The sequence below is a fragment of the Aythya marila genome, assembly GCF_965140915.1.
Source record: "Aythya marila genome assembly, chromosome: 1".
In the NCBI taxonomy this organism is placed as follows: Eukaryota; Metazoa; Chordata; class Aves; order Anseriformes; family Anatidae; genus Aythya; species Aythya marila.
The window spans coordinates 124,995,537-125,015,484 of record NC_139042.1 but is presented as its reverse complement, the minus strand read 5'-3'; the positions used below and the strand labels follow the sequence as shown (position 1 = coordinate 125,015,484).

At 42.8% G+C, this 19,948-nt stretch overlaps 1 protein-coding gene across 1 annotated transcript in view; it reads left to right on the top strand.

Annotated features, from left to right (window-relative positions):
* Nucleotides 1-18,391, top strand: part of CLCN1 (chloride voltage-gated channel 1) — a 45,844-nt gene extending 27,453 nt beyond the window's left edge. Inside the window, exons 11-23 of the mRNA XM_082751943.1 lie at nucleotides 712-796; nucleotides 1,217-1,366; nucleotides 3,767-3,836; nucleotides 8,459-8,569; nucleotides 8,703-8,916; nucleotides 9,610-9,743; nucleotides 10,254-10,480; nucleotides 10,597-10,702; nucleotides 12,411-12,493; nucleotides 13,226-13,264; nucleotides 13,909-14,013; nucleotides 16,182-16,268; nucleotides 17,089-18,391. Coding sequence (XP_082608069.1) covers nucleotides 712-796; nucleotides 1,217-1,366; nucleotides 3,767-3,836; nucleotides 8,459-8,569; nucleotides 8,703-8,916; nucleotides 9,610-9,743; nucleotides 10,254-10,480; nucleotides 10,597-10,702; nucleotides 12,411-12,493; nucleotides 13,226-13,264; nucleotides 13,909-14,013; nucleotides 16,182-16,268; nucleotides 17,089-17,487 — 1,810 coding nt within the window. The 3' untranslated portion in view covers nucleotides 17,488-18,391. The remainder of the gene's footprint in view (nucleotides 1-711; nucleotides 797-1,216; nucleotides 1,367-3,766; nucleotides 3,837-8,458; nucleotides 8,570-8,702; nucleotides 8,917-9,609; nucleotides 9,744-10,253; nucleotides 10,481-10,596; nucleotides 10,703-12,410; nucleotides 12,494-13,225; nucleotides 13,265-13,908; nucleotides 14,014-16,181; nucleotides 16,269-17,088) is intronic.
* Nucleotides 18,392-19,948: the final 1,557 nt, after the last annotated feature.

The following is a 19,948-nucleotide window of genomic DNA, read 5'->3' as shown; positions in this document are numbered from 1 at the left end:
TAACTGCATCTTTAAAATCTGAAATACTTTTAAAATCAAAATGTAGACAATGTAAAGAATGTACTACAGTATTGCAATCACTGCATACTTAATAAACAGAAGGAGAAAATGATAGCAACTGAAAGGTGTGAATTGCAATATGGAAGATAAATACAAAATGAAATAAAGCACTTAGCAGCAAAGGCCTTACAGAGACTTCCCAAAAAGTGTGTTGGTCAGGAATTCAAAGGAAAGTAAAGCACTATTTTCCCATAAGAATTAATATAACAAAGGATTCATGCCAAAATGTATGGGGGGAAGGGGAAACATATTTAAACACACTAGGACAGGATATATTGCATGAGGGATGAATAAGCAAAGCTGAATCAGGACACAACTGGAGAAGAGGCTGACTTTTGATAATGGGTCACCACACAATTGTAAAAACACATCACCACTGTACATTCAACGCTATGCATTTTGTACATCCCTCCCTTATTCCCCTTAACAATAATCCCGATGGGAAAAATGGCTTTGCTGTCAGTTGAACTCTCTATGAATGATGATGATCAGTGGAGCAGGGCATTAAATTGTCAGTTACGCAATTCCAAAGTAATGGATACAAATGCGAGAGAGAGTTTTCATGGGAATAGCATTTATAATCCTGAAGTGATACTGCTACAAGAAAAAAAATGTGACATTATATTTTAACAGACTTTTCTTTCTTTCCAGCCGCCTCATATACCCTGGGGTTATATCCTTCCTTATAGCAACTGTGACCTTTCCTCCAGGGTTTGGACAGTTCATGGCAGGAGAGGTGAGAGTGGGAAGTATATTTTCACTTCTGTGTAATTCTGTAGAGCAGTGTCCCCTTCCCCTATGCCCCAATAACCTTACATCCTGGAAAGGGGAAGAAAAACTTGGGAGAACTTCGGACTGAAGAGGGACTGTACTCTGAGACTTGTGATCTCTGCTATCCCCTTTGTATAAAACTTGCAAAAGGTCCACTCTTCTAAGCAAGTAATTAGAAAGATGTTACCCCATGTGCAGAATTAGTTATCCTTTCACCAGTTCCAGTCACTCTTCTCTTCCTGAAGATTAAAAATGTGAATTAAGTCTCATAATCATGAATTACTGAAGTAAACATCTCCACTTTCTTGGAACAGAGGTAGAATATTTATTCTGTCTAATCTCACAGTTTATCCCTGTTTTTTTTGTGTTTTTTTTTGCTCTCTAGTTGATGCCACGGGAAGCCATCAGCTCTCTCTTTGATAACTATACCTGGGCAAAACACACAGGAGACCCCCAGATCCTAGGTAAATCTGCTGCCTGGATCCACCCCAAAGTCAGTGTCTTCATCATCATCCTGCTTTTCTTTCTCATGAAGGTAAGGAAATCTAGCTCACTAAGCCTTTTCCAGTCAGAGTGAGTGTTCCTTGTAATTTGTAAAATTATGTTATCTGACAATGGGGAGCTGCTTGGCATTGAATGAAACACTGCAACTGAAATGGGGTCTTCTTACACTTTTGATATGATGTTTGCCCACCATGAGTGCAAAATTAACAGTGTCATTAGGGAATAATTTCCTGGCCTTACTACACTTACCTCCTTGACTGCTCCCTAGTTTATCATCCTCAAGCATCCTGCTGAATGAGTTTCAGGAGCCACTGTGTAGTGGCTGGCCATAAAAGACTACATCAGGACAAGTCTCACAAGATTTGGTAAAACAAGTAATTGAGTAAAAAAAATTCTCAGATAATTTATATTTGGCCTAAATAAAGTGTGATACTGTCTACTTCATATTCCTGACTCCAGACAGGAGACAAAAATTATCTATATGTGAATGAGGCTCAAGGATTTGTTAATAGTACTGTAGCATAGTGGAGAAATGTAGCTGAGACCTGCTTTGCTCAATTCTAGGAAAGCAGCAGCAGATTCAATGTTCTGACCTAACATTGCCCATAGAAATTGCATTTGTTCAGACTTTGAAAGGATTAACTGTGTAACAGATACATCACAGAGCAAGAGAAGAGATTTGAAAGTAGTCATTATATTCCAAAATCCAAGTAATTATATTCCAAATCCTGGAAAAAAAAAGAAAAAAAAAAAAAAAAAAAAGAGGTTTTCCAGGCCAGTGTGTGTGTTTGTGTAAAAATATCATAGAAATGCTGATTTTTCTTAAGAACAAAAAGATCTGATGCCACCTTGAAGTATCAGTTGAATATTTCAGTAGATCAGAAATGGGCATTAATGTTTGTCAAAGCTGATTCCATCTAAAGTAAAACACTGTGTCAAATTTCTGACAGGCAACTGAGGGTTCTGCTTCTGTTGTAATTCTGATTATGGTGTACCAAACAGATAAGGTCTCATTTACTTGAATAAAAGAAGGATGGACTATGTGGTATATCTATCCTGAGTCCCATTTAGGCTGTTGCCTCCAGAAGAAGACTGTATGTGCTGGTCTAAGACAGCATTTGGATCAGCCTCAGCACTAACTGTCAGCCAAGAAAGCAAACCACATTTTAGGGTGCATTTGACACAGCATGGCCAGCCAGTCAAAAGAAGTGATTGATATTTAGCATTGGTGTGGCCTCACCTTGAATATTGTGTACAGTACCGGGCTCCACAATGTAAAAATGATTTTAAGTTACTTAAATACATGCAGAGGAGGGCAACCAACTGGTAAAAGGGCTGGATGTCATGTCCTATGCTGAGGACTCTTGGTTTGTCTAGTTTGGAGAAAAGGAGGATAAGAGGTGACCTCATTGCTCTGTGCAACTTCCTGAGGAGCGGAAGTAGAGGGGGAAGCTGTTGGTCTCTTCTCCCTGATAACAGATGATAGAACATAAGGAAACCACACAAAGCTGCACCAGAGGAGGTTTGGACTGGATATTAGGAAAAATTTCGTTACCGTGAGGTTGTTCAAACACTGGAACAGGCTTCCTAGTGAGGTATTTGATACCCCATGCCTGTCAGAGTTTAAGAGGCATCTGGATAATGCCTTTAACATGCTTTAAATTTTGGTTAGTCCTGAGACTATTCAGGCAGTTGGACTCAATTTTATAGGACCCTTCCAAATAAACTATTCTATTCTATCCAGACAGATTTTCATTGTTTTGCCCAACATAGTGAAAGGACAAGAGGCAACAGCACAAGCTATAAAAAGGGAAACATATGGCAGGTTGACTTCAGGAAAAAAATCTCCCTTTAGTGTGAGTCAGGAGTGACACAACTGCTCAGAAAAGCTGGGGAATCTCCATCATTCAAAATGGTCAGAATTCAATTGGACAAGGTCCTGAGAAAACTGATCTAACTTAGGAATTAGCCCTTCTGGAAGCAGGGAGTTGAGTGAGAGACCTCTAAAGTTCCCTCACGCTGAAAATTTTCTGAGTCTGTGAAATGTGGACAACCTTGTTCTATAAAATAAAATGTATTTATTTATTATAAAACATCAAAACAAAAACAAACAAACAAAACCAAGCAGTAGGAAATCTCACCTTCAAAGGTCCATGGCAAAGGAATTCTCATGTTCATTCTCCTGGTGATTTGCCTTCCCTGTCACCATAGCAGTACCCAGAGGTCTTTTACATCAGTTTTGGTGTGTTGTCAGAGTTCTTCCAGCTACCCTTCACACCTCACAGACCCTTTACCTTTCACTTCCTGGCTAAACTGCCACATCCCCCAGAATGTGTCTCCTTATGGATTCACCAGCTTGGCAGTAGAGTGGGATTGCTGAAAATGCTATTGCTGCTCACTAACAACTGCATCCTCTCTACCTCTCTTCTAGTTCTGGATGTCTGTCATTGCTACTACAATGCCAATCCCCTGTGGAGGCTTCATGCCTGTTTTTGTTCTGGGTGAGTTTGTGTTGTAGTGTATAGGTCTGATAGGTGAAAAGGATGAGAGAGATACTGCAGAGGTACCTGGCAGATTTCTTTTAGGGGATGAGGAGTCTACTTATCACTCTCTATGACAAGCTCAGTTAGTAGTTCATATACCAGTCTCTGAGCCTCTGCTGAAGGGGTCCTTTCCCATGCCCTCAAATCCAAATGCTGAGGAGGACTTTCCTGTCCTTTTACATAAGGGAAACCAAGCTGTGGAAAGGCATGCTGTATCATGGCCTTCTCATTTCTCTGCCTTTCTACCTACGAAGAAACTTTCATAGTACAATTAGTAATAGTTGCTCCTTTTGCTCCTGAAGCCCAGTGAGAAGAGACAACCTCAAAATTAGTACCTGCAATACCACATAATCCTTTTTATCTTTCTTCTGACTGGAGTATGGTGACATGGTGACGTATGGGGGTTTGTTGTTTTTTAACAGTTTTTAATTCCAAGACAAAAAAAAAAAAAAAAAAGAAAGAAAAAAAAAAAAAAAGACTAAGAAACACAAACTCATAATGATCAGCATTAATATTCATAGCTATTAAATGAAATGAACTATGTTAACAGCCTCTGGGTTCCTGAAGGCAACAACTGAACCTGTCAGTAGCATGCCCTTGCAGTAATAAAGGCTAACAACAAGTAAGAGTTTACTAGGAAAAGTCCAGAGAGCAAGACAAAGAAAATGTTTTTTTCCCAGCAATCAGTATTTTTGGGACAATTCTGGAATATTAAGTTATTTTGTGTCCACTTATGCAGGAAATTTTGATGAAGTGCAGTGAGTCTAGTGTAGGGCCACTGAGATTGCTGAGGAGCTGGAGCACAAAATGAAGGACAGTGTGAAGAAATTGTGCTTAATCAACGTGTAGAAGAGAAGGCCAAGATGAAGTCTGACTCTAGGTTTCACCATCTAATTCACCATCTAATGCAGCAAGGTATACAGAGGATAGAAATACACTTCTCAGAGGCACATAGTAAACAGGAGGTAAAAGGCACAAGTAATAAGGGAAATTCTAAGAATCACAGAATCACAGAATCACAGAATTTCTAGGTTGGAAGAGACCTCAAGGTCATCGAGTCCAACCTCCAACCTAACGCTAACAGCCCTCCACTAAACCATATCCCTAAGCTCTACATCTAAACGTCTTTTGAAGACTTCCAAGGATGGTGACTCCACCACTTCCCTGGGCAGCCTGTTCCAATGCCTCACAACCCTTTCAGTGAAGAAGTTCTTCCTAACATCTAGCCTAAAACTCCCCTGGCTCAACTTAAACCCATTCCCCCTCGTCCTGTCACCAGGCACGTGGGAGAACAGGCCAACCCCCACCTCGCTACAGCCTCCCTTGAGGTACCTAAAAAGAGCGATAAGGTCGCCCCTGAGCCTCCTCTTCTCCAGGCTGAACAAGCCCAGCTCCCTCAGCCGCTCCTCGTAGGACTTGTTCTCCAGGCCCCTCACCAGCTTCGTCGCCCTTCTCTGCACCCGCTCAAGCACCTCGATGTCCTTCTTGTAGCGAGGGGCCCAAAACTGAACACAGTACTCGAGGTGCGGCCTCACCAGAGCTGAGTACAGGGGGACGATCACCTCCCTAGCCCTGCTGGTCACGCTGTTCCTAATACAAGCCAGGATGCCGTTGGCCTTCTTGGCCACCTGAGCACACTGCTGGCTCATATTCAGCCGACTGTCCACCATCACTCCCAGGTCCTTCTCTGCCTGGCAGCTTTCCAACCATTCCTCTCCCAGCCTGTAGCTCTGCTTGGGGTTATTGCGCCCCAGGTGCAGGACCCGGCACTTGGCCTTGTTAAACTTCATGCAGTTGACCTCAGCCCATCGGTCCAGCCTATCCAGATCCTCCTGCAGAGCTTTCCTACCCTCAAGCAGATCGACACACGCACCTAACTTGGTGTCATCTGCGAACTTACTGAGGGTGCACTCGATGCCCTCGTCCAGATCATCGATGAAGATATTAAAGAGGACCGGCCCCAGCACCGAGCCCTGGGGGACGCCACTAGTGACTGGCCTCCAACTGGACTTGGCTCCATTCACCACGACTCTTTGGGCCCGGCTATCCAGCCAGTTTCTAACCCAACGAAGCGTGCGCCAGTCCAAGCCAAGAGCAGCCAGTTTCTTGAGGAGAATGCTGTGGGAGACGGTGTCAAAAGCCTTGCTGAAGTCAAGGTAGACCACATCCACAGCCTTTCCCTCATCCACCCAGCGCGTCACTCTGTCATAGAAGGAGATCAGGTTCGTCAGGCATGACCTGCCTTTCATAAAGCCATGCTGACTGGGCCTGATCGCCTGCTTCCCCTTCAAGTGCTGCATGATGACTCTCAGGAGGATCTGCTCCATGAGCTTTCCTGGCACTGAGGTCAAACTGACAGGCCTGTAGTTTCCTGGGTCAGCCCTCCGGCCCTTCTTGTAGATGGGCGTCACGTTTGCTAGCCGCCAGTCGATTGGGACCTCCCCCGATAGCCAGGACTGTTGATAAATGATGGACAGCGGCTTGGCCAGCTCCTCTGCCAGTTCCCTCAGTACCCTTGGGTGGATCCCATCTGGCCCCATCGACTTGTGCACATCTAAGTGCCGTAGTAGGTCACCAACCAGTTCTTCATGGATAATGAGGGCCACATCCTGCTCCCCATCCCCTTCCACCAGCTCAGGGTACTGAGTATCCAGAGAACAACCGGTATTGCCGCTAAAGACTGAGGCAAAGAAGGCATTGAGCACCTCCGCCTTTTCCTCATCTCTTGTAACTAAGTTTCCCCCCGCATCCAGTAAAGGATGGAGATTCTCCTTAGTCCTCCTTTTTGTGTTGATGTATTTATAGAAACGTTTTTTGTTATCTTTAACGGCAGTAGCCAGATTGAGCTCCAGATGAGCTTTGGCCTTCCTAATTTTGTCCCTGCACAGCCTCGCTACTTCTTTAAAGTCCTCCTTAGTGGCCTGCCCACTTTTCCAAAGCTTATAAACCCTCTTTTTCCTCCTAAGATCAAGCCACAATTCTCTGTTGAGCCAGGCCGGTCTTCTTCCCCGCCAGCTCGTCTTTGGGCACGTGGGAACAGACCGTTCCTGCGCCATTAAGACTTCCCTCTTGAAGAGCGCCCAGCCTTCCTGGACCCCTCTGCCCTTCAGAACTGCCTCCCAAGGGACTCCACCAACCAGTGTCCTGAGCAGCTCAAAGTCAGCCCTCCGAAAGTCCAATACAGCGGTTTTACTGGTCCCCTTCCTGGCCTCGCCAAGAATAGTGAACTCCACCATTGCGTGGTCACTCTGCCCTAGACAGCTCCCGACGATCACGTCCTCCACCAGTCCTTCTCTGTTTGTGAAGAGAAGGTCTAGCGGGGCACCTCCCCTGGTAGGCTCACTAACCAGCTGCGTCAGGAAGCTATCTTCCACGCTCTCCAGAAACCTCCTAGACTGCTTTCTCAGGGCTGTGTTGTGCTTCCAGGATATGTCAGGGAAGTTGAAGTCCCCCACGAGTACAAGAGCTGATGATTTTGCAACCTCTGTCAGCTGCCTGTAGAATTCCTCATCCGTCTCCTCATCCTGGTTCGGCGGTCTATAGCAGACCCCGACCAGGACACTAGCCTTGTTGTCCCTGCCGATCCTAACCCAAAGGGACTCGACCTTGTCATTCCCAACCTCGAGTTCTACAGCCTCGAAAGACTCTCTAATATAGAGAGCCACACCACCACCCCTTCTATGCTGCCTGTCCCTTCTATAGAGCTTATAGCCAGGCATTGCAGCACTCCAGTCATGAGACTGGTCCCACCACGTCTCCGTGATGGCAACCAAGTCGTAGCCTGCCTGCCGCACGATGGCTTCCAGCTCCTCCTGTTTGTTACCCATGCTGCGTGCATTGGTGTAGATGCACTTCAGCTGGGCCATTGCCTTATCCTCCGGCCTTGCCATTGTTCCCCCTGGCACAGCCCCAACAATGCTAGCCTCAGCCCCATCCCCCTTCCTACCTAGTTTAAAGCCCTCTCAATGAGCCCATAGAGGCATAGGGAGAAAAAGAATGTTTCCCTGGTTAAGGTTTCCAGAAAGAGGATGGGCAATCACCATCCTTAGAGGCTTTTAAAGCTGGTCTGGCCAATGTCCTGGGTGACCTGTTACCACTTTTAAATTAGCCCTGTTTTGAGCAGGGATCAGATCAAAGACCTCCAGAGGTCCCTTCCCACTTAAACCTTTCTGTAACCTATTATTTTAGTGATTAGACATTCATAGAATGAGTATATGAAGATCCCCAACTGTGATCTTAACTGACACGACACAAAATACACCACCTTTTAAAAAATCTTTCCTCCTGGCAGGGAATCACAAATACCATCACACTTGATGTGTCTACGGAAAAATGAGGGTTCAACTGTATTTACTTATCTTAGTATTTTTTTTTCCCCTTGGAGTTTATGAGGAGTTTATGGAGTTTAAATTCCATATTTTGTAACAGAAAGCTACTCTTTAATCCCTGGTGTCATTTTAATGTAAGTTTTTATTTTGTTTCTGTTAGAAAGTACTCCAGTGCTTGCCCAGCATCTCTGCATAGCACAGACTGGGTGTTCCTTATATGTTAATTCCATAATTGCTGGTGATATTTTCCAGGTGCTGCATTTGGACGTCTTATAGGGGAAATCATGGCATCACTCTTTCCTGATGGGATCCTCTTTGATGGTATTGTTTATAAAATCTTACCTGGAGGGTATGCTGTCATTGGTGAGTCTTTATGTCTTTCTCTTTCTTCACCTGGTCTCATCTCTGTGTCTTTTCTGGCTGACTTGATATTCTGTTTCTATATGACAGTCTTTCCTCTTCTCTCCCACTTTCTTTTCTACCCTACATGGGAAAGGTGCAGCAGCTCTGACGGGAGCAGTCAGCCACACTGTCTCCACTGCTGTGATCTGCTTTGAACTGACAGGTCAAATTTCTCACATCCTGCCCATGATGGTAGCTGTCATTCTTGCCAACATGGTGGCCCAGAGTCTGCAACCCAGCCTCTATGACAGCATCATCCAGGTGAAGAAGTTGCCTTACCTGCCAGACCTGGGCTGGAATCATATAAGGTATAGTAGAAAAACTGAGGTGGATGTAGGGAGTGGTAAAGAAGTAAAACAAAACAGTGAGATCATGGCAGAAGAAAAGGTCATGAAAAGGAGACAGAGAGATTGAGCTACAAAGCAAATAAAAAAGCAGAATAGACCTGAGGTGAGGAGAAAAAAGAAAAAAAAGGTGTAGTAAAAGTAAGGTTCATACACAGAAATGGAGAAAAGTTCTTTTTTCACAGAAAGCACAGGTTTGAATAATCTGCAATATTACTGAATTTCTGTAGATATTACCAAATTGCGTCAGTTTGGAAGTTTTGGTGTTTGGGATACTTTTCTCCAAAAATGTTTTAAGTATTTTATTTAGATGTTTAGCTTAAAACAAAGTTCAGTTATTCACATACATGTTTCTCTATATGGTATATATAATATACATAGGTATGTATATATAAAACATATATGTATGTGCATAGAAAGGCATGTAATTTTATCATGGGGAGTAATGGAGTGAAATACAACTGTAATGAAAATCTAGTTAATCTGTATTGATCCTGTTGCAAAGTCCTCCTTGGTTACTCTTACAGAATAATATTTAGCAACTGTATAGGGAACACTTTTTAAAGAAGTCATCATTTTATGTGTTTCTTTGAGGAATTTATCTGCTAGACATTTTTAATACGCTAACTCTTAACTTTGTTGTCCATAAATTCACAGCAAATACAATGTCTTTGTTGAAGATATTATGGTCCAAGATGTGAAGTTTGTCTCCTCCAACTGTAAATACCGAGACTTGCAAACTCTGCTCCAAAGCACCACTGTTAAGACTTTGCCTTTGGTGGACTCACCAGGTCAGCAAAGTGGAGAAACTAGTCCTTCCTGAACACTGTCTCAACTCAGAATCAAAGAAACTAGCTCTCAAATTATACACTTTGAAGAAGATAGTGTGACCTACTACATAAAAAATAATAATAATAATAATAATCCTAAATATCTTCCACTATGTATCATGTATGACAGAAGGTTGTTTCAGCTTTGTCAGCAAGGGAGGCTGGAGTGTGGGGAGTGAAGAAGATATAGCAGGTAAAAGAGGTGTAGGGGAACTTTGACAATGGGGAGGGATCTTGTATAAGTAAAGAGCCTGATGTGGTGCTGAGAAGTAGCATAGCTTGATGGTTAGCCTCCCAGAGCCTCACAGCATACTAGCAGCAATTAACAGGGCTGGTCAATGCCTCCTTTATAGCTCGTGATAGTGCTAGTCAGAGCACTCTGAAAAGGTTGGAAGGAGGAAGGGGCAGCATGTAGCATGAGACATTCAAAACCTTGAGGGGGTTTAACTGTTTCTCTATTCTGTTATGCAGAGACCATGATCCTACTGGGGTCTGTGGAGCGCTCTGAACTGCAGGCACTCCTCCAGAGACATATCAGCCCAGAACGGCGACGGTGCCTCAACAGAGAAATGCAGCAGAAGCTAGCTGAGGCACCTTACAATGGACACAGTAAGGGGTCAGGGGCAACCCTGCCAAAGCTGAAGCATGAGTCTTTTGCTTATGTTGATGAGGATGAGGATACAGATGAGAAGGCAGAGGTGAGGGAAAAGAGAAGAGACTTGATAAAGACTGCTTAAGAAGCAGCAAGGCATTTGGAGAGACGGAGAAAGAAATGACATAGGGTGGATCTAATTTTCTCTCCTTTCAATAACAGCTGCCCCCGCCACCAACTCCCACTTGTAGTTACCCAGAGGAGCCCAACGGCCCAACAAGTCCTGTTAAACAAACACATGAAATTTTGGAGCCACAGCAACCCCCAGGTATGGTAACTTCTGGCATGCCCCAGCCATATGTCAGTTAGATTATGGAAACTTTAAAGCTTGCTGTGTGTAGGTGTCTGTGCAAGGTGCTGGCTTCCCAGACACTGAGAGAAGGAATTGGTCTTTCAGCTTTCTTTATTTTTCATATATTAAAGGCACTTTGTTAATGTACCTCACCGTCAGTGTAACATACCTGAAATTATCTTCTGTTTGTGATCCCCCAGAGAGCATGGCAAAAGTAGGTCCACTCAGGCTGCTCTCTCCCTGTCAGTATTCCCAACTCCATCATTTGCCATAACATATCCTTTGACTTTTTCTGAAGGTTCTGCATGGAAGGGTCCCATCTCTTCACCCTGTGAATTAATCTTCCTGGGAAAAGAAGCCTGAGAGCTAACCAGATGTACTTATTTTTGGAGTTGCTCACCCATCTCCAAAACTGAACAACTCCTCCCTTGGATGCACATCTCTTTGTTTCAGCTACATTAATTTGATGGACAAATACTGATGTATTGTGTTCTTTTTGTGCTGCTCTACCTTTATGACCTATGTTTCCAAGACTGTACTCATATCTCATTTATGATTCCTATATCATGTACATTTGATACAGGATGGTGTTGTTTTGTTTTTTTTTTTTTTAATTTGTGTTTGTTTGTTTGTTTGTTTTCCTTTATGTGTCTTGAAATATGCAGACAGTGAGTAAGCACAGCGGTGTAGCCAAATCTTGAGAACAAATACAGAGAATAGTGCTCTGGCTCATGCTTTTAGACACCTAAAGGTTAACATATAATGTACCATATAGCACATTCTGGATTCTTAACACCACTCATGTATGACCAAACTTTTAAGGCACAGAAAAATCTGTATTATGCTACCATGGCAGTAGAGTGGTGGAACAGCCATTCACCCTCCTGACCAAATCATAAAGATAATCACATCAAAACAAGGACATTGTGTGAGACACTTTAAGTGAAGCTAGTGCTGAGGGATCAAGGAGTGACGAGAGGAAAAGTAGCAAGGGGTGACTTCAAAAGGCTTTCCCTACCATCATTTTTAGTTTGGCTCAGAACTGTTATTTTTTCTGACTGATTTTCCTCCACAATCTTGTTCACTTCACAATAGCACCAAACCCTATCTTCTTCCCTTTTCTAATTCCTGACTGCCCTTCCTAAGAGAATAGTTCTGCAGTCATTTTCATTTCAGCCATTACACTGTTAGCCCAGTGCACACTTCTCACCCTTTTGTACCTGTCACGTTCTGTCCTTTTGACATGTTTTGTCTTTGAAATAATTTTCAAATTTCCTTTTCATACTCATCCTCTGAATCACATTTTCCTTATAGATTGCAGAAACCTCTACTCACAGCAGTTTCTCCCTTGTATCACATTGTTTACTGTCCTGGTAGTCTTGCTTCTGTTTCTTCCTCAGGGTCACTGATCTATGACTATCATCCACAAGGGCTATTTTGTAAATGGTTTCTTTCCTCTCCTTGAGGAAAAGATATTGCATGGAAATGTTTATTCTGGCATGTCCTAGCCACCGTTTTACAAACTGAATGCTAGACTGTGGCTGGCTGAACCCTGTCATTCACAGTTAACATGTCCTTCATACTATTTCCCAGCCTGCCTTGGGCAAGGAGATGGGCATGGTGCTTTGTATTTTTGTCTCTCATTCATTCTTGTCTCTTATCCACATTTGTTTTTATCCTTCAGGCAATTTCTGGAATTTGAGGCAACTGATCCAGCAGCTCTTGTGCCCTTTCAACCGTCCACTTGAAAGAGAGAGTGATGTCCAGGTTAGGGATACAGAAAGCCTAGCAATACCCTGAAGAGAGAAGGGATGTAATAGGAAGAGAACTCTCTACACAGAGCCATTCAGAATCTGGCCAAAGAGCGTACATACTTATGGTCCTGAATTCTAACAGTGTCAGTGGGGAGCTCCCTCCAAGAAGAAAGGATGTAATTACTGTAAAAGAGCGTGCATCTTGCTAATGAGCCATTTGTGCTCAGGTGTCAAGGCTACCATCATGACTGAGACTGGGCATCTTTTTCCAAGTAATCATAATTTGGCTAACCTGGAACAAAGTGCAATTCTAGTCCATTTGGCAAACAGTTTTAGGTATTTAAAAGTGAAAAGATGCTTTTGTCTTGTGCCATGTTAGATGCCCTTATGTATTTGAAATGTCTGTACAGGGTTGGTAGATATCATATAGAGCCTATGGGAGACCCATCCTCTCTAGGGCAGTAGTTGGAACCCATGTGGAATGTCTGAGAGCATCTAAAGCAGTATTACATGACCATGTTTAGGCACCTGAATTGCTCCACCAGTGTTCTTTGGCAAGGGAAGAAGAGCAAGTATAGAGTGCACCTTTTAATATACCAGTATGAAGAAAACCTAATAACTTAGTAAGTCATTATTTGGAATAAAAAGGGGACCACAATGGGTAAGGAGACTGTGTACATCTTTTCCTTCTGTACCCTGTGAAACTGTGTACTTCATCTATCCTGACCAGCGTTTTCTCCTACAGGAGCCAGTGGAAGTCATTGATACAATGACACCAGAAGAGGTAAGACTGGATGCTGAGTGGGATTGATGTCAAGTGAGTGCTCCTTTTGCCCATTCCTTATCATTTGCAATTCTTTCTTACAACATCAGCAATTACCACATAAAGCCAAAGATAAAGCCATTTTCTTCTTCTGAGACTTGTACACTGGGCAAGTCTCACACAATAAGAGATTGTTCTGCTAGATGTACTGAGTAAGGCTCCAAGTAATCTGATCTAGCTTTGAAGTCAACTCTGTTGTGAGCAGGGTGTTGGGCTAGAGACCTCCATATTTCCCTTCTCACTTAAATCTATGGGTCTTTGTTGTTCCTTTATTCTTTGCACAAAGGAAGTATTATGTTGTAATGATGAGGGAAATGTCAACTCAGAAAAGAAAGCTAAGATGTTCACTCTCTCTAAGTAGGAAAGAGCAAAACTTCACCTTCCAAGAAAACCTCAGAGGTACTGGAATTGGTCTATTCACATAGGGACTTGATACTGCCAAGGAAGGGGTGGGAAACATGAAAGGGGTAATATAATGGGCAAAACAGGTAAACAATCTACGTGGAGTGGAGGAATGATTAACAGGTAAATGGACCTGGTTTGGATACATAACCAGCAACACTGCTAATTATTGTAAGAGTGATACTCTTTCTTTCTTGTGTCAGATAGATGCTTGGGAACAGGAGGAGCTGAATAAGGATGTATGCTTTGACTGCTGCCGCATAGACCCTTCCCCTTTCCAACTGGTGGAGAGAACTTCCCTGCACAAGGTGGGTGCAGAACTCTCTCTGAGGCATCGTCTGTTTTTCTCCACCCCATCTATCATTGCAAGACTAGTCTATGACATTTCTTCTCCTTTTCTTCACCTCCAACTGACTCACTTTTTCCTCATCCAATTATAATTACCACCAGCTACTTGAACATCCAGACACAGAAGTAATTTTGTTCCCATACCTTTCTGTGTGATACAGTATCTGTGTGATACTAGTCTCCTGGAAAATGAAAGGTTAGAGGTTAAGACATTTGAGTACATTTATTAAAATAGCTTTTGGACACAACTTAGGATTTTCCAGACATTACACCAACAGAAGCAGTATACGCTACTATAATGCTAGGAATATTAGCTGGAGAAATACACCCTGGTTTGTTGGTGCATAAGACTGGAATGAACACTCCTGAATTTCTCAGAGTGTTTCTGTCAGGGTGTGGAGTCTGCCTCAGCATGTGAGAAAAGTTTCTTCAAACCAGCCTATATTATAGGCTCTTCATCAACCTGAAGCACAAGGAAAGAGGAAGCTAGGTCATACTGATGTCCAATGATAGGACCCAAGGGAACGACATGAAGCTGCAAGAGGGGAGGTTCAACCTGGATATTAGGAAAAAGGTTTTCACCAAGAGGGTGGCTGAGCACTGGAACAGGCTCCCCAGGGAAGTGATCATGGCACCAAGCTTGCTGGAGTTCAATAAGTATTTGGACAACACTCTCAGACGAATGACTTAACTCCTGAGTGTGGAGGCAGGAGTTGGACTCTGATCCTTGCTGGCCCCTTCCAACTTTGGGTATTCTGTGATAAGACTTCTAGAGTCAGTGCAGAATGACTGGAGGAAAAACAATCATTACATAAGTATATCAGGAGTAAGAGATGATTGGGGGTTCACTAAATGGAAAAGGAAATTGGTCTACTGAAGCAAAAGTGCACACTGCAAGTTTTTAATTAATATTTATTTAATGTGAACTGTCAGCTGGTGCCTTGCATTAAATTAATTACTATTATCCCAGTCTTTAGCAAAATAAGAACAGTCTAGCATATACTTAGATGAGTTTGGTGTTTTCTAAAGGACTGATTGAAGCAATCTGAAAAATACTAGCATTTGAGAGTTTAGGGGTTACAAGAAAGAATACCTGAAGAGTGCAAATGAAGAAGGTTCCATACCTCTTTTTAAAAAGAGCAATTTGCTCTTTTTCAAATAAACTCTGAAATAACAGACATAATTTGACTTGGATGCACAAAAAAACCCGCAGGAATAAATAAATGATAAAGAAATAAAAAAGCTACTTGAGGTATGCATAGTTAGAGCTAAGTGTAACAATGCTGAAAATCAAAAGCACAGCTTATGGTGATCAAATTGTATTTAACCAGCCTGATTTTCTTTCATGCTAGGATAAAATGTCTTCTGCCAGAAGACTGACATTTTCCTTAATTTACACTTGAACATGACATTCAGCATCTCATGTGATGCTAAAGAAAAAGGCAAATAACAGCTCTGAAAGAATCACTTCATGTAAGGCCACAGGTAGAGTACAGCTCAGTTTAAAGAAACTAGAGGTTAAAAATATTCCACAGATGAGCACTGAGAATGCTGAAAGTTTCAGAAAGCATGGAGTATATTTAGGCTGAAGAACAGAAGGGTGATAGTAGTGCGATACCTGTCTTTTTCAGAAGTCTTTGTAAGAGAAAGGGAGTAACTTGTTTCCAGTGTTCCCACTGCACTGGGTAAAAAGCAAGAAGCTGAAGTTTTGACAGGAAGTATTCTGGACAAAAAGAAAAAGAAAAAAAAAAAAAAAAGGCTTCTGGTGGTAAGGAAAGTACTGGAATAAATAACCTAAGTATGTTCTGACAGTGCGTGTGATATTCAACTTCCAGCACCAAAATGAAGAAGGATCTCCACAAGTCCCTAAGTGTACAAGGAGACAGAGGATAGGAACAGAATGTGCTCTACATCATGAACACTCTCCCAACTCACAGCTTAGCAGAAGGACCAAAGGGTAGTATTTGCTATCTACAAAAGGAGAATGGAAGTAGTAGTTCTCACTGGGGTAACTTCAGTATTGTACACCTTTGGGATTCCCATTTCTAAATCACAGGTCTAGCACCAGATATCACATTACCTGTTTCCAAGGTCTCTAAAATGTTTTTGTGTGTGTGTTTTTCCTTAGACACATACATTGTTCTCATTATTGGGACTCAGCCATGCCTACATAACCAGTATGGGGAAGCTGAAGGGAGTGTTGGCTTTGGAAGAGGTAAGTACGCATTCTCTCATCTCCTAATCAACTGCAATCATCCTGTGAATCATTGTGAAACACAGGTTGTGGATCCAGCTAGGAATATGATCTAGGAATAGGACTGTGATTGCTATGTTTTCAGCTGAGTTCTGAATCACAGAATCATTTAGGTTGGAAAAGACTTCAGAGATCACCAAGTCCAACCGTTAACCCAGCACTGCCAAGTCTGCTGTTAAACCATGTCACTTAGCTCTACATGTTTTTTGAAGACCTCCAGGGATAGTGATTCAACCACTTTCCTGGGCAGCCTGTTCTAATACTTCACAACCCTTTCAGTGAAGAAATTTTTCCTAATACCCAACTTAAACCTCCTCTGGAGCAACTTAAGGGCATTTCCCCTTGTTTTATCACTTAGTGCTTGTGAGAAGAGCCCAATCCCCTCCTTGCTACAACCTCCTTTAAGGTAATTGTAGAGCATGGTAAGGTCTCCCCTGAGCCTTGTTTTCTCCAAGCTAAACAACCCCAACACTTTGGAAGCCATGTAGTGGAATGGATGACTTCCAGAGAAGGCAGCAGGGATCTACAGGCATGTTAAATGTTTTGTCTTTTTCCTGAAACTAGAGCTCTTAACTGAGTGGCTATTACTATCTCAGTGGTGCAGAATTTGTTATTTACCACAGAACAAAAATTACAATACCTGTGTAAAAGGCCCCAGAGGTGGAGATGTGACTCCATTTTTAAAGCCCTTTATTCTTGAGAGCTGATGAACTTCTGCAGTGTAGGGCTGAGTCAGTCTCCCTCTCATCCATTTTTCTCTGAATTTTTTCTCTTCTAATAGCTTCAGAAGGCAATAGAGGGCTCTACACGCTCTGGAGTTCGCCTCCGCCCTCCCCTTGCCAGTTTCCGTGATACAAACCGGACTTCAATCAGCAGTGAGAAGATCAGCCAGGCTACTCAGGCATGGAACCAGCAGGACAGCTGCATGGTGGCAGCACAGAATGCAGCAGACTTGGGGACAGAAAGCCCACTGCCTCCCTACTCAAACTCCCCACAGCCCTCTCACTTGCATGATGAAGGGGAAGGCCTGTGCTCCAATTATGCCACTGATACCGATTTGGAAGAGATGGAGCTGACAAGACCAGTTGCTGAAGACATCTCAGACATCCTCAAGGACATAAGCCTACGCTCCACTGATCTGTATGAGGATGAAGATGAGGATGAAGATGTCCCTTTATAACTGCTGTGAGCCCATCATGATCTTCCGTTGAGCCAGTCTTCTCGTGCACGCTCCTCAAACAGAAGCTTTTGGATGCTCTTGGTAACCACAGAGGATTGATTCAGCTGGGGGAAGAAACACAGCACTGGCCCTTTTTTGCTATTTTATGTGTAAATACCAGTTGGGTTATTGGACTGTATGGGTGTGCACAGGAGTCAGATGTGGACTGCAAGGTGGTTAAGGGGCACTCATAATGTTTAAGGCCTCTGCTTTCAGTTGAGGTGAGGTGTCTACACAATGTGTCACAAAGGATCAGAAGAGGACATGAATATTGCTGGACACAATCAGCATGTTCTGGGTCAATCTGCTATGTAAAAAGTGGAGGAGTAGCAGCTCTTCTCATTCTCCATTGGTGTTATCCTTCCAGTCACACCTGGCCTGCATACACCAGTGCAAACCAGACCTCCAGCCAAAAAGCATATTGCTGCTTCGGTCTGCAATTCTGTCCATGTTGCCACAGATCCTTTTGGATAGCTCTTACCTTGCACTCCCCAAAACATTCCCATCAAGAACATTCTTCCTCTTTCTTAATTTTTACTCTGGGATTTTCCTGGGTGGAAGTGCAGTTAGGAGCTTCTCCTCTGTCCTTTAGCTGAACCAAGCCCTAAAAACAGGTGGGAGGAAATATATTCGGTCTACATCTCATGTCTTGAATTCAGCCACAGCTTTGAGAAAAGCACTGGAAGGGAAGAAAGACTCTTTGCTTTCCTATCTCTCTAATTTTTAAATTGTACGTGGGAGCATCCTCTGTCTTGGAAGAAGAGGAGTAAAACAGCATGTATGTGCCTGTATTTCAATATCTGTGTTTGTCTCTCTAAAGCACTGTTCAAAATTTTTACAGAGTTATAGTCTTAAAATACAAGAACTTAAAATAAAATAAAAAATAAAGAACTATGGAGTGTTAGCAGGCTGACAAGAAATACAGCAGAGGCAAGCCACATTTTCTACACTTTGAAAACAAGTTATCTCTCAAGTATGCTCTTTTTGCTGGTAATTCAACCCTACCTACTTTCCACATATTTCTGCATAGCTCAGATCTGAGAATTCCAGCTCTCGCTTTTGTCAATGTCTCCACAAGTACTAAAAGTAGGGACTTCAACTCTTGTCTGCAGCATCCCTCTCTATTCCACATTTAGATCTGGAGGAGATTTTGATCTGTTTCCTGCAAAGAGATGTCTCGTCACTTCATTTCATAGATGCAAAACCTTTGCATTCAAAGATAAGATGCTGCTTTAACTCAATGTCCTTGTGGGGTTTTCTCAGTAAGTATACAGAATTTGATTTTGTCTATTCTGCAGCTTTCCTCTAGCATTCTACTTCTCTTTCAATTATGTTTTTGGTCTAGACGCTTAGACACAGTCCCAAGCAGTCCCTTGGATATGTTTCCATTTATCAGGATCAGGGGAGAAAATTAGGGTCTGAGACTATGTTCTTGGGAGTATTGCCTTGGACAGTGAGTCACATCCTCTTCCCTGATATTTATAAAAGTTTATCTTATTCAGAGTGACCAGTTTACCTTAACAGATGGTTTTCCAAAGGCTGTCTCAGAAGAAAGTCAAAAATAGTTACATCTAGCCCAGTCTCCCTAGGAAAATTCTCTTTTGGCTTTAATTCCAAGGACTGACCTTTTACCAAATTCATTTTTACGGTAGTCATGGATGGGGAAATCTGTAACCAAGTGATGGTAGAGGGAAATCTACATAGCTGGTCTCTTCGAGAGGGGGGAGATTTGCTTTTGTTCTCTGAAATTCACAGCCCACCAGCCTACTGTGTATTCTTTTACACACGGTTCCTTTGTTTAAGCTATCTAGGGACAGCCTTTCCCTGCCAAAGTGATCTTCACTTCTCTGAGGCTCACCCTGTCCTTGTGAGAAGACAGTGGCAATCTGAGGGCAAATCTCTCATTCACAGCAGCTGCCTGCCCCCCCCCCCCCCCCCAGTGGTCTGGGGCACGTATGTGATTGCCAGGCATTAGAACACAGCCTTCCTGTTACCTTTGTGTCACTTACCCCTGCCTGCAAAGAAGAGACAACACAACTTCTATTTTTCCCAGGTAACTGTGATATTCCTATGTATAAGCAGAGAAACAACATTTCTTTTATATACCCATAAATGCACAGTGAGTGACAACACTCCAAGACCAAATCTGACCTGAGGGTCCACACACCCTGGATAAGTTTCTCCAAGTCTGCCCCTACCTTATTACCAGCAAGTACAGACTTGGTTCTGCCACATTTTGCAGCTTAGCCAAACAATTGGAATGAAACAGATAAGATGGGAAGAAACTTAGAGGCTAGAATCAATACACGTCCCCCAACTCTAGCCTGAATAAAGATATATGTTCTGCTCAAGTTCCTCACTTCTCTTATGGTGTGTTACAGAAGAACAGAGATTTGACTGGATGAGAAAGCAGATGGAGTCT